The sequence below is a fragment of the Synchiropus splendidus genome, chromosome 14 (assembly GCF_027744825.2).
Source record: "Synchiropus splendidus isolate RoL2022-P1 chromosome 14, RoL_Sspl_1.0, whole genome shotgun sequence".
Lineage (NCBI taxonomy): Eukaryota > Metazoa > Chordata > Actinopteri > Syngnathiformes > Callionymidae > Synchiropus > Synchiropus splendidus.
The window spans coordinates 14604974-14619415 of NC_071347.1; the positions used below are offsets into that span (position 1 = coordinate 14604974).

At 41.9% G+C, this 14442-nt stretch overlaps 1 protein-coding gene across 1 annotated transcript in view; it reads left to right on the forward strand.

Moving 5' to 3' along the window:
• The window catches only part of LOC128771137 (insulin-like growth factor 1 receptor), a 75373-nt gene that overhangs the window by 51343 nt on the left and 9588 nt on the right, over positions 1 to 14442 (forward strand). Inside the window, exons 3-18 of the mRNA XM_053886309.1 lie at positions 1321 to 1630; positions 3498 to 3634; positions 4853 to 4997; positions 6076 to 6284; positions 6361 to 6487; positions 6795 to 7030; positions 7111 to 7278; positions 7811 to 8015; positions 10659 to 10927; positions 11002 to 11144; positions 11223 to 11388; positions 11463 to 11565; positions 11760 to 11830; positions 11906 to 12135; positions 13649 to 13753; positions 14110 to 14269. Of these exons, the coding sequence (XP_053742284.1) occupies positions 1321 to 1630; positions 3498 to 3634; positions 4853 to 4997; positions 6076 to 6284; positions 6361 to 6487; positions 6795 to 7030; positions 7111 to 7278; positions 7811 to 8015; positions 10659 to 10927; positions 11002 to 11144; positions 11223 to 11388; positions 11463 to 11565; positions 11760 to 11830; positions 11906 to 12135; positions 13649 to 13753; positions 14110 to 14269 (2784 nt within the window). The remainder of the gene's footprint in view (positions 1 to 1320; positions 1631 to 3497; positions 3635 to 4852; positions 4998 to 6075; positions 6285 to 6360; positions 6488 to 6794; positions 7031 to 7110; positions 7279 to 7810; positions 8016 to 10658; positions 10928 to 11001; positions 11145 to 11222; positions 11389 to 11462; positions 11566 to 11759; positions 11831 to 11905; positions 12136 to 13648; positions 13754 to 14109; positions 14270 to 14442) is intronic.

Here is a 14442-nt window from a genome sequence, read left to right on the forward strand (position 1 = left end):
AGGGATATAATCCTGCAATTTCTTTTGGGTGTTGTCTCCGACACAGATAATGTGAATAGACTTGAACCGAGCCATGTAGTTAAGATCATGAGCATCTGAACTAGCTGTGTATTCAGCTGCTTTTTTCAGCATTTCACATTAACAAAATCTCTGTTGTCAACTAATAATTTGTGTAGTTATTTGTTTTTGAACAAGGTGAATGTTTCCTAAAGGAGAGAGTCAACTTGTTTTTCATGTGATCATCCTGTCTGTTAAATTATATATTTATACTACTTGTGTTTTTATTAAATTGTATTTATCTGCTGAGAAATATTGGCTCTTATGATTACCGGGAAAAAAATTCAACATAACCATTTACTGTATTAAAAACGTTACATTTTAAATTTGTTTCGGACAATAATTAACAGACTTGAGTGGTGGGAACAGCGTTAGAAGTAAAAGTAGCATTTAAATTCAATGAAACGGATGAAAAATCATTTTAATATTGTAGAGGATAACTCGAGAATCTCATGACCTGAACTCCTACAGTCACTAGTTTGACGCACGACGTATTTGTAATGAATGACTGCCTCCCACTCCAGCTTCTTTATTATTGACTTCTTATCTATTGAACATTTTTCTCAAGGACACTTGAGCCCTTGTCTTCCCCTGCGCACTTTTCCAGACAGAGATTCCTCAGAGAGCTGAAAACACCTTGTCACCACATCCTGGCGCTCCAGGTGCTTCTTCAATAGAGTGGATTCTTCCAGAACTAGGACACCCCCCCACAATGTCTCAGGTTTAGCCAATAACAGATTGCCATTATCTTCCTTGGGAGATGTTTCATAAATCCAGGCCTTTTCTGTCTTTGCTCTGTATCTTTGTTGAGCTTTAATGAAACCTTTGTTTTGTTACATTAGCAACATTGTCATAAGAAACTTGGACATACCTGTGAGATAAGCTTCTTCGGATCTGTCTCATGTTGAACAGTGGGTTTGGATTTCCCCTGCGAATGTTGAGAAGCTTCTATTATTCATGTTGCTCAAGATTAATTCGAAACACGCACACGCTATGACTACAATACTTCCCGTACCCTGGAACAATGGATAATATTCTTTAGTCTCATGAGGATTTTTTGGACTTCACGTTATCGGGAAAACACGCAAATGAAACCACATGCTATTGATTTTTGGGTTGTCAGAAGCTGGAGCTGACAATCATATCAGTGTTTACAGTTAGTATTTTGCTGTGCTGCCTTAAAAGTGTCAATATTAATTATTATGGCTTTTAATATTGTGTTACATTTACCATCAAATTAAGAATCTCTCCTCTCTCTCGCAGTGTGTCCGGATCACTGCAGACTTGCCTGCACAGACCGGGGTGAATGCTGCCACCCTCAGTGTCTGGGCAGCTGCTACGAACCCAACAACGACATGGCCTGCTCTGCCTGCCTCCACTACTACCACGACGGGCGCTGCGTGCAGGACTGCCCTGCAGGCACCTACAAGTTTGAAGGCTGGCGCTGCATCACCATGGAGGTCTGCTCCAAAGTGCACGACGATGCTGGGCCGGATAGTGTCCAGTTTGTCATCCACGGTGGAGAGTGCATGCAAGACTGCCCCTCTGGATTCACAAGAAATGAAACTAACAGGTAAGGTTCTGGTTTGGTCTCTACAATTTGTCGCGGAGGATGTGTGGTTTTTTTTTGCATACAGTCCTTAGTGCTAAAATATGCACTAGTTATGATTTTGTGCTTCTGTTCTTTGTTTTTTTAACTTCCATTTTCCATCCATCAGCGCACTTTTCTTTATGTTGTATGTTTTCTAAAGCGGGGTGCTGAAAAATGCCTCCTGAGAGAAAGTTTGTTTTGCGATTCATCTACGTTATTTGGAGTGTGACATTATTTTTGTCTTTTATTACCGTAATTTTCCGGACTACAAGCTGCTGCTTTTTTCTTGCAGTCTGAACCCTGCGCCCAATATATGGATTTTTACAGGCTAAAAAGTGTCCTGTTGCTAGATATTGAGCCTCATCACATCAATTTATTTACCATAAAGCGCTCAACATTCACCGTTTTCGCCCGCATTTCCGCAGCTCTACCAATAGAGCCGATCTCCTGGAGGACTGGAGACGGGAAGCTGCAGCTGAGACCAGCTGTGGTGTCAGTACAGACACGCGGGTGAAAACAGTGCATTTTGAACACTTTAATGTTAATAACAGATATGAGGAGCTCATGATTCAAGTTCAGAACATTTTCAAGTTTGTTTCATGAGTCAGTCTCGATGCGGGACCCCGTTTTCAAAAGTAGTTGACAAGTGATCCTCATGTATTTTTAAGTCGGTGCACCACTGACCTTTCTACGGTGCAGACAACACCACAGCACCTGTGGCTTATAGACCGGTTTATGTATAAACAAACCCTATCTTCCCTCTGAAATTTAGTGTGTTGCAGCAAATATTACGGTGTGCTCTGTTGTCTGGAATTTGCTGTAAATAATTTAAATGAATTAATCTTAACTTCAGTTAAATCCAGCACTAACTTTTAGGCAAAGCTGTGAACGCACAATAACGCACCTGTCCCACTTTCATTTCCTACATTTATTGTGCAGATTTGTCATAATACCATGGCAACCATTTATCATAGATTCTTGAGGAAAGCATTGATCCTTACTCAAAAAAGGTGACTTCTACATCTGAATTAAATGGATGTCCGTTTATTGACTTAGCATGCTAAGATGACAGATGTTTTCCACTTTTGTACCAATTCTTGATATTTTTTTGTCTGTCGCTGAAGCAGCTTGCGCTTCATTATGCATTCACCTCATTCATTTGCATTAAGTACCCTTGAGCTGCCAGGTTTGTTCACACTTTATTTTCCTTAAGTAGTTATCAGAGATGTAAATAAAGGAGTTAGCGCATATAAACCCGTTAACGATTTGAGTTTGGACTTCTCACACCCTTAAATGTGCTCAATACGCCGCCTTGTTTTCCACACTGGCTGCTGCTAGATTATATAGATTAATGCTGAAAGCCTTTAAGACTTGGTGGAAATAACTTAACACTTTCACCATTTGCACGTTTTTTTTTCCCCCCCTCGTCCTCGGCTCAGGCTGTAAAGTCGTCCTCAGGCAACTTTCTGTTAGAATCTTGACTCATCAGTCTGCTCGAAGACATATATTTTCTTGATTTATGGTCGAGTCGCATGACGCAGCACTTCCAAAAAATGTGCCCTGGATATTTGCTAATATTTTCAGGAAGCGCTGAAACCAGCATTTGTTGATTTTTGGGGACAAAATGAGATAAACTGTAATGTTGAGAATTAATTTTGTCACCTTGAAAATATGTTTGAGGCCTAACTAATCCAATTAAAATGAAAAATTGGGATTAATAGAAAGTGAATGTGATAAATGACGTGTATTACTGCTGTGTTTGTTTCATGTTTGAGGTGTGTAGTAGAAAGGGCCCCGACTCAGACTGTCAGCGACCTGCTTATCTTCCCTGTGTCTCTGCTGTTTACAGGATGTTTTGCAGCGCATGCATCGGTTGGTGCGATAAGATCTGCAGACCTCATCCCATCGACTCAATGGATGCCGTTCAGTCCCTGAAGGACTGCACCGTCATCGAAGGCAATCTGAACATCAACATACGGCAGGGAGGTGAGTGCACTGAGGTTGTCCATGTATATTCGTCTGTGCTGAATGAGGTGCGGAGAAGTGCACGAATGCGTAAATCATTTGGCGTGGTAATTAAATGGTGTTATTAACAAGGGATTTTTACAAAGTAAATTGTGATGACTTAAATGGTAGCTGTGGCCCATTTCCTGCTCTGGCCCTCACTTGCTTGTATAATGCCATATTAATAAAGTGTATTGAAGTGCAAACATTTCAATTGGTGCTGGAGTGAAACCTCATATTGGAACTCACTTGTTAGTTTTAGCTCACAGCATGACATGTTTACTCCTGTGAAGTAAAGACATTTTCTCTCATATGTGTTTTGTTATTGAGAAGTCACAGGATCACACAAACTAGGTTTCAGCTCTCATATTTTGTGACTTATACACAACAAAGAGCACAACATGGTAACTCGTCCATCAAGTCTGCACTTGTTTACTGTGCTGGTCTTGACCTGCGACCCGTGATCAACATGGGGTTGTTTACCACCTGTGTGATCCACCCTCTCAAGGGTGGAGACCCATGGATGCCATTTAGGACAACCTGGTATTAAATGTCACTGTGATCACCGTTGTTTTGCTTGAGCGTGTTATTTGTGTGTCCAGGTGCTGTCAGAATAATTAACGTCAAGCTACGAAAGCTTGTATCTTTCCTGAAGTCACTCAATGTTACATACAATTTTAGGGGTTAGGAGCCTATTTATGAGATTATAGGAGGGAAACATTGTAATAGAGTGCGGAATAAATGTCAAATTAAATTTCATTATAGAAAGTGTAAAAAAGGACTAAGCAGTTGAGAAACATTCCTGACAAGCAATACAGTCAGATAACCATTTATAAATGTCTGAAAGAAAACTGGTATTATTTATTTATATACATTTTGTATTAAATTATTATTTTTTATTGCATTCTCCATGACATAAAATCCACTGCTGTCCTGGTCACCAGTCAAAGATGTTTTAAAGACATTTGGTTCCAAATTGAATATAATTTTTTTGCCCCTGTCCTGGTGCAAGATCAGGTATCGCAATGAAATGTATATTTTTGTATCAACTGTTAATGTAGCGAGAGCGACGTGCGGTCTCCTCTCATAGTTTGGATTACACATGTATTGTTGTGACTCATCCACGCACAGTGGGGAGTCTGGCTCTTTCTGTTTGCTAATGTGTCACCCCTCTCATACGCATTTGTCTTCTGTTCTCAGAGAACATTGCCTCGGAGCTGGAGAGCTTCATGGGATTGATTCACACAGTGACAGGCTACGTGAGGATTCGGCACTCCATCACCCTTGGATCGCTGTCTTTCCTCAAGGGTCTGCGCTACATCAATGGAGAGGAGCTCTCTGAGAAGTATGCTGAATTTGTACGCAGTAATTCATGTAACAGATGACGGTCATATTTACTTCTTCATTTGTATTTGCTATTCATGTGTTGAAGTGTGTGCTTTACTGGGGTACAGATTCGAATTATTCAGTGGAAGAATTAAACTAACAAGCAAATTGTTGCTTTATATACTCAGAACAGGCTGAAGCTTGAGGGATTTGTTTATGTTGAGGAAGAGTTAGGAAGACTACTGTAGTGGTTTCCTGCATAACAAACCACCTATGTTTTTATTTCTGTAATATTTTAATATTTTTACTGAAGCCACTTTTGCCTTTATTTTATCAAGTAAAAAAAAAAAGTAGCTTCTTTACTTATGTTATTCATTATCTGTTATCATAGATGTCTTGTGCACTACTTGTTGATCTTCTACTTGCATTTTAACTGAGTTTATTTGTTTTTATTTTTGTTTTTGTTTGTTTATCACGGCATCTTTACTCTGCCAGATAGCATTGTTTATTTTGTTCAGCCTCAGAGTATCTTGCAATTGGCCTCCCAGTGCCACTCATATGTGCCATTACTAGATCACTAAGTACAATAAAGAAAACAGTTATCAGATTCTATTATTAAAAAAAAAAGTTCTTTAAATAATGTCATGTACAAGTCCTGCATTTAAGTCAATGAGGTTGAATACATTTTTCACAACAGTAATGAGAAAACCTCGCTGCTTATCTTTCCTCTAGGGAACCCAGTTTGATGACCGGGGTCGCACCCCACAATAGCCTCTGTTTTAGCTGTTGACAGAGGGAGGTCTTAACACGTGTGAGGTCCATCTGTCTCTCCTGTACTGGAGCACTTTAAGATACGAGTGAAAGTTTTTTTGGTGCTGTCTAAAAGGGTCATGGGAAAGCCTCTCTTCCTTCTTCTTGTCGTTCATGTCAGGATGAAGTTTCACTCAGAGTTTTAGGATTGCTGACATTCCTTTTTCTAGTGAGGCTTTTCACAGTGGTTCTAGGACCGTCGCTGCTTCGCGGATATGATATTGAACGTGTGACTTAATAAAGATCATTGTCTTCGATCAAGTCATTGTTTTTTGCGGTTTCTCTAGGATGTATGCCTTCTCAGCCATCAACAACCAGAACCTTCAATCCCTGTGGGACTGGAGTCAGCACAACCTGACTATCCGACAAGGCCGTCTTTTCTTCCGTCAGAATCCCAAACTGTGCTTGTCTGAGATCCACAAAATGTGGGAGAAGACGGGAGTCACTGAAAAACCAGAAGAGGGCGACTTCCGCAACAATGGCGAGAGAGCCAACTGTGAGTGGACTGCAGCTGAACACAAATAAATGAACGCGTGCGACGATTACAGGGAACTTGCTCTTCATCACTGCAGGTGAAAGGCACGTCCTGAAGTTCCTCTCCAACACCACATCAAGCTACACTATCAAGCTGACATGGGAGCGGTATCTGCCAGAAGGCTACAAAGGACTTATCAGCTTCATCGCCTACTACAAAGAGGCGTGAGTGTCCAACAACAATTTTGTCGTCATTCTTCATAAGAATTCATGCTCTATTACTTGTGGTGTGGCAGATTTGTTACAATTTTTTTCAAATAAATATTTTTTTGATAGTGTGTCAAATTTACTGAGTTATTGACATTTATTTTATTAGTTATTTTTCTTCTTTTAGAACATATATGATGCTATATATTGACTCTATACAAAACTAATATAAATATATTTATTTTAAAAAATGTATTCCTATGGCAGAAGTTTGTGTTTGTGAAAAAGTGTGTTTTATGAGTGTCCTGTTCTCCATTTGCTTCAGACCTTTCCAGAACATCACAGAATTCGATGGCCAGGATGGCTGTGGCTCCAACAGTTGGCACATGGTTGACGTGGACTTGCCCCAGGACCAGAACACGGACCCCAAAGTCAGTCTTCAGCACCTCAAACCCTGGACCCAGTATGCCATTTTCGTGAAGGCCATCACCCTGCAGGTGGAAGGCAAACACATAGCCGGTGCTAAAACGGACATGGTCTACATTCGAACACGCCCTTCGTGTAAGTTTGAATTTCCTCTCTGATCCGGAGTTTCATTTTAAATTCATGCTGAGTAAAGCGTATACCCTGCTTCTGTGCAGTGCCCACCATGCCTAAAGACCCTCGCTCCTACGCCAACTCATCCACTAAATTGGTGGTGAAGTGGTCACCTCCAGTTTCTCCAAATGGGAATCTCACCTACTACCTGGTCCGCTGGCAGCAGCAGCCTGAAGACCGAGAACTCTACCAGCACAACTACTGCTCCAAAGGTCGTCAAACTATTTCTATAGCTGTAACAATTATAACAATTATATATCTGTATGTCTTTTATGTTAATTATATATATATATATAGGTTCATTTGGGCAATTATTACAATTAAAAAAGGCATGGAAAACAAGATGACAATAGGCATATAAATGCGCAATATGATGTTGGATATATATATATATATATATATATATATATATATATATATATATATATATATATATATATATATATATATATATATATATGGCTGATTGTATATTTACGAAATAAAATGTGTCATAATACTAAAACATTTTGCCTTTCTATAAAGCCAAAATTTTAAATTGCTTTGAAAGTATACAAAAATATTCAGGAACGCAAGTACACAACGATTAATGAAATCATGACCTTGTTAAATTGATGACTGTTTTACTACTATGGTTAAACAGCAGTTGACTAGATTTTGTTTGAAAAATGAGGTGGTTGTAAAGAAGAATAAAGACATTCTAAAATGTATCGGTTGTGATGCTCTATTTTCCTGTGAAAACAGAACTGAAGACTCCCATCCGGATCCCGGCGACAGGATTCAGCGACGTGGATGATAACACCAAGCCCACCAAGTCTGACTTGACGGCAGAGAAAGGCCCGTGCTGCAATTGTTCCAAGACCCCCGAGGAGAAGAACAGAGAGAAGGACAACCGCTTCTTCTTGAAAGTGTTCGAGAACTTTCTCCACAATGCCATCTTCCTCCCCAGGTAAGGAGCGCCGCTGCAGTTTTCAAGTTTACTCCAGTGAGAGGTGTGGACCTTTTGTCAGGTGGTGCTGATGAGAATTCATGCTGGGTACTTTCCAAAAAGCCTGTTGTGTGTCCTCGTGGCTTTTCGTCACCATGGCAACTGAAGGCATCAAGACTCGACAGGCGGCAATTTGCACCACACAAACAATCTCAGGAGGGAGAGGTGATTAAGGAAACAGAGGGGCAGTCCATGCAGAGCCGCCGCATGCTTTTGTCTTCTGTGGCGAAAAGTGTGTTTTGTTTGCAACGCTTTTGCTCATAGCTAAGGTTGTGTTGGCATTTTATAGACTGTTTGTTGTTAAATAGACAGAGTTTATACTGATGTGTGTTGTTCAACACACTATCTGTCCATATCTCAAGCGTTTTCTGGATCGACATCAGGCATCGTGGGTTTTATGCTTTTTAAATATGGGAAACTTCTCTTGGATTTAGGAGACTAACAGTGTAGTTTTCCCCAAACATCAAGTCTCTTCACCGTATCATCTTTATTGACAGCTTTATTTTATCATACGACCCATAAACTGGAGAATAACCAGAGAGCGTGTTATCAGCTGACTGTGGGCTTTTATTGCCGTAATCACCGGCGCTAAATATACACTGGGTGAGATTACAGACCCATTGACGGCTTCTTCAGTGTTTACTCCTGTTTGTGAAGCTACTGTTGTGGTTGTCTTCACCAAAAGCCAAGTTCCAACAACGTCCCCGCAGTCATGCTTACTGCTCTGGATTCCGTTACGTAAAGGTGGATCTTTTTTTAGCCGACGAGGTCAGGACAGAAGAACTGTTAGGTCATCCCTCAGTCGGCTCCCTCACGGTGTCCTAAAATGACGAGGCGCACATTCTTAAATTACCTCCTCATGTAGAGACGCCTTTTATTTTCTCGTGTGGAGCAGCAAACGCATTCAGACTTGCGCTAATGCGTCTCACGCAGCTGATGTTTTCTTGACAGTGTTTAAATATATTTTGCTGAGCTAAACTTTGCACCTCACCAGTTGTAACTGTCAGACAGGAATGTTGACACGTTTGTGCGACTGTGCTTTCCCACGGATCTTTCCATGACTCGTGGAGTGCAGGTACATGTCTGCCCAAACACAACAGATACCACGCTCTGCCTGCCAACTCAGCGTTCGATAAATCAGTATTTTACAATCTGCCAGACAATCAGCTTTTTGACAATATGACATATTTACTTCTCATTGTTGATTTCTTTTTGTATACGACAGTAAATGCTCGGCTTTAATTACTACTGCTACTGGTTAATGTGTGCTAACACGAAAGCCTTGTGCTTGTACATTAATGTCGACCAACAGCCTTGAAGTAATGTGATAGGAAACCAAAAAAAATGGAACAAAAAGATTAAATGTGCAATTTTTTTTTTAAAGAAATTTCTTTAAGGAAGAGTTGTGACAGAGGTGTAAGTTAGGGTGAACCAGTGGGGGCACCATGTTTGGATGATAAGACACAAATCAGGAACCATGAAAAGAACAAGGTTGTGGAGCTTTTCCCCAATGGGAATGTGTTCTAGAATATTGTGTATAGCAATAGTTTTTACAGATCATTCTGTCAATTCTACTGTAACAGGATTAAAAATTGTGTCGTTCTGGGCTGCAACTAACAAATATTTGACTAGTTTACTTGTCACAAACTTCCTTCACAATAAGACGACTAGTCGACATGTGATGTGCACAGGATGATGGGACATGCCAACATGTCTGATTGTAGTTTTGGAAGTAGAACAAATTGTATCAGTTGTAAACGCAGAGCTAAGCTTTCTTTTGACGCTATATTTGAATTTTTATTGCTCAACGTATAGAGGACTTTGTTGACTAGTTGCAGCTCCATTGTTAAGAATCAGGTTTATTATAGGGAGGTGACTCAAAATCCCACATTCCACATCCACTAACTTCATCCTGGTCTCCTTTTACCCCTGGTAGTCGCCTCCACCTGTTCCGTACTGCCTGCACTCTCTTCTTCAGAGACATTGCAGCCAGAGTTTCCATATATCTTTCATTTCTTTCTCCTTCTGTAACTGCTAACAAGGTTACTGTGCTAAGCAACGCCCTTCCTCTCTTCCAAATTCCTTGGCCAATTCGAGACATTGATGTTCATTCCAGAATGGAAAAGTTAGCAGACACTCAGCTGGAATACACCAGCTGGCCAGGAAATGTGGGAATCCCAGATGAAATTCATACCCTACTTCTAGCCTATAAAAATAATGATCACTGTTGTCTAGTCTTTACACATCTCTTCTTTAAGCCAGTGTAGGTGATTGTTCACAATGTGTGGAGTGATATTCCATGATGTAGCGTCCATTATACATCATTCGGATGCGTCTTGGCTCATCCCTCTATACAGCATCCAACTCTCCCAGGAGGAATGTGAAGCATCTGGAGGGACACACTGACCCTGCCTGCTCCAATTAGATACTTGAGCTCTTTGTTAAATGCCTTTGGGTCCTTTTTAACTGCCAATTATGATTTGTTTGTCAGATTTCCGGGCCGTCCTTAATAACATTGCGTCGTTTATCATAGTGACGCTGCTTAATTCACTTAAGATAACCTTATTACGGTAATCTGATTGATTCGTCCCCCGGTGTTTTCAGACCTCCAGACCGTCGCCGCAGGGATCTTTTCGGCATCGCTAACAGCACAGCCCATGGAAACGCAACCATCGGCCCGGTCGACAACAGCACAGACGGGATGCCTCCTGTTAGAGAGTACCCCTTCCACGAGGAGAAGAGCACCACTGAGAATCTAGACATCCCCAACCTGCGCCCCTTCACCGTCTACCGCATCGACATCCACGCCTGCAACGAAGAGGTGGGGCACTGCAGCGCCTCAGCCTTTGTGTTCTCCAGGACCAGACCTGCAGGTGAGAGGAAGTCACAACTGATGTAAGGATTTCAGCTGCTTTCCGTTCTCACGTTTTGGTCTCAATGACTCCAGAAAAAGCTGACAATATTCCCGGGAAGGTCACCTATGAGCGGAGTGAAAAGGTGCAGGGGACTGTGGATTTGCACTGGCAGGAACCTGAATCGCCCAACGGCCTTATTCTCATGTATGAGATCGAATTACGACTGGGATCTGAGGTCTGTCAATTACTGTCATCAGAACAATTTTGTAAACCAAATTTTAGTCCAAAAATTGACTTCTTGTTACCTGTTTAGCTGGAGGAACGCAAGTGTGTGTCACGGCAAAACTACCGAGAACACAAAGGAGCACAGCTGACCAATCTGGCTTCTGGGAACTACTCTGTACGAATCTGCGCCACCTCTCTAGCTGGGAACGGATCCTGGACCGAAGCCATGTACTTCTACGTACCTCCACCAAAATGTAATCCGTCAAACCAAAGTCACAAACATGTTGCTTCTGTACATTCGATAACGTCTTCTCTCTCTTCCTAACAGGGGACGATGGCGTTGCCTTCTATTTGATGATCATAATTCCCATCCTGGTGACACTTTTCATTGCCAGCCTGACCACCATCCTCTTTTTCATCAACAAAAAGAGGTGAGTGTTATCTGCGGTGCCCCACACTGCCTGAGCGAGTTCCTCAATGATGTTGCTCTGCTCATGAAACTTAATGATCAGTACAATGTTCATTAAGTTAATAGATGTTGCTTTCATTAACATTCCCCAGTGGTGGGAGGATGGACTATATATAAACACATCCGCAGTCCGATGAGCTCTCTTTGTGTCCACAGGAACAGCGACAGATTAGGGAACGGAGTCCTCTACGCTTCAGTCAACCCGGAGTATTTCAGCGCCGCTGAAAGTAGGAGACCTCCAGATGATCTCCCCAGGTGTTTTGCCACGCTTGCCCTGACCTGTCTGTTTTCCTCCGCTGCAGTGTACGTCCCAGATGAGTGGGAGGTGGCCAGAGAGAAGATCACCATGCACAAGGAGCTGGGCCAGGGCTCTTTCGGCATGGTGTACGAAGGCATCGCTAAGGGAGTGGTCAAGGACGAACCTGAGACGCGTGTGGCCATCAAGACGGTCAACGAGTCCGCAAGCATGAGGGAGCGCATCGAGTTTTTGAACGAGGCCTCAGTCATGAAGGAGTTTAACTGCCACCATGTGGTAAGAGAGACTACACATATGATTCAAATCATTCTGCTTTAGTGAGAAACCTAAATCACACTCTGCTTACTCACTGTCTAAAGAGTTATAAGCTTCTAGTGTCCGTCAAACCCAGAAGTAGAGTTGCACTGTTTCCCAAAGGAACTCACTTTGGGTTGTAGTCAGTGTTTAATGCAGGAAACCCATTGAGATTTGACACATTTGCTCCTCAAAATTGGCCTACGAGTTAGTCATTATTTCAAATCAACACCAAAAGAGCACATGGTAGGTTTTCAAGGTTTTTGCTGAACTCAGAAAGGGTTTCCTAAAACTCCTGTTGCTGCGTGGAGACTGCTTAGTTTGTAGATTGTAATTTCAATGTCAAAGAATTGCAATATCACTCATCTATATCTATCAGTCAATTGGAGGGAAGTAATGCGCTAATGTTGCACTATAAAATGCACTATATATTGAGAGAGCTCACTGAGTGAAGGCGAAGAATGTAATATATGCATATATATTATTGGATGCTAGACAAAGATGGCTCCCTTTAGAATGACAGTGTTTTAAGGCTACGTGGTTTGAGCAAAAATCATAATCACATTTCATTTGAGAAATATTGTTATCGTTATAATGTGGAGGAATAGTATACGTATTTTAATGCTCAGCTTTGTATAGAAAATAATGCACGAACGGCTTTCTGTGTACAACTAAACTTAAAATACAATACAGCAGTGAGTTTGCTACTCTCGTCAGTCAGGATTTATGTTTCTTTTCTTCAAGCCATTTGTCTTTAAAACGGCAGCGTGTTTGCACGCACCACACACTCTCTATAGACTGGGGGTGGATCACAGGCCAATGATTGACAGGTCTCACTCCGACGTCACAGATCTGTTTGGTTTAAAATGAAACCTTAGCGAACTGTTCGTCATATAGATGTGAGACTAGGTCTGAAATTTACTTGCGCTTCCTCCAAGTTTTGCGGCAAAAACGGATGCTTTTGGTCAGAATCCCATGCTGAGTCGTGCTCATGATTGAAATTTGATTCATTGTGCAGCCCTCATTTTCTTCTGCATGGTGATTTCTGACACTGGATCAGACGTGGAAAATAAAAGGAGGTTAAGACCTTTTGTGGTTTGAACCTCCATGATGGTTTAATGGACGTTATTAACTCGATATACAAGCTACAATCTCAGTGTCTTCTTAATTCAATGACTCAATGTCTTATTGATGTGAAAGGGCTTCAGATCATTGTTGCAGGCCACTGTTTGGCGCTGAACCTCCTGGAGCGTCTGTGTACGTTCTCTAATCAGTGTAACCACCGGCTGTTTAACTGCGTGTTAGCTATAAAGATTTTCCGTTAGCAAAGCTTCACTTAACACCTTTTTCATGGCTGGCTGGAAACCGGCTTAGCACCCTGACATTATGGTTTGAACGAGCGAGTGAATCGGATATTTAGCGATGGAAGTCGCTCATTGCTTGAACGCGTGCAGGGTTCACGACGGTTATGTAATTGCGGCGTTCTTCTGCATAGGTGCGCCTGCTGGGCGTGGTCTCGCAGGGACAGCCAACCCTGGTGATAATGGAGCTGATGACCCGGGGGGATCTCAAGAGCCACCTGCGCTCCCTGCGGAAAGAAGTAAGCAGCTTTCACAGACACACGTGCACACAGCCCTGTTTGATTTTGGCATTCACTGTCTGACAGTTAAAGCCCATTTTGGACATCTGTATTAGTCACGTATGACAGATGATGACTTTGCGTTTATACCGCTTTTGAATTTATCAAAAACACTCAGGTGAAACTGCTGAAAATGCAGTTTTTATGTTGCCTTAAGTGACCGAATATGTGCGCAGGTATACTTCACCTTATTAGCAGGAAGGGAAGTGCAAAATAATTCAAGCTTGTTGCGGTATATTTTTCACATAATCACAAAATCAAACTATGTTTTGGTGCCTCATTTTGACGGCAACAATTCCCATAATTCTGGTTCACAGAACGCCACCACCCAGGTTCTCCCTCCGCTTAAAAAGATGATCCAGATGACGGGTGAAATTGCTGACGGCATGGCGTATCTGAACGCCAATAAATTTGTCCACCGGGACTTGGCTGCCAGGAACTGCATGGTGGCAGAGGACTTCACGGTGAAGATTGGAGGTGAGTGGAGACAATAGAACGGGCCGCTGGTTAAACTCACGGCGCTGGCCCCCGAAACAAGTATTAAGCTCACAGCACTTGCTTGAAGCAGTGGAGTCTTAACGTAGATGGACAGAGGGAGGCAGCAGGTGAGATGATTCATGAGGTTCCGGGAACTATCTATCCCCCGCACG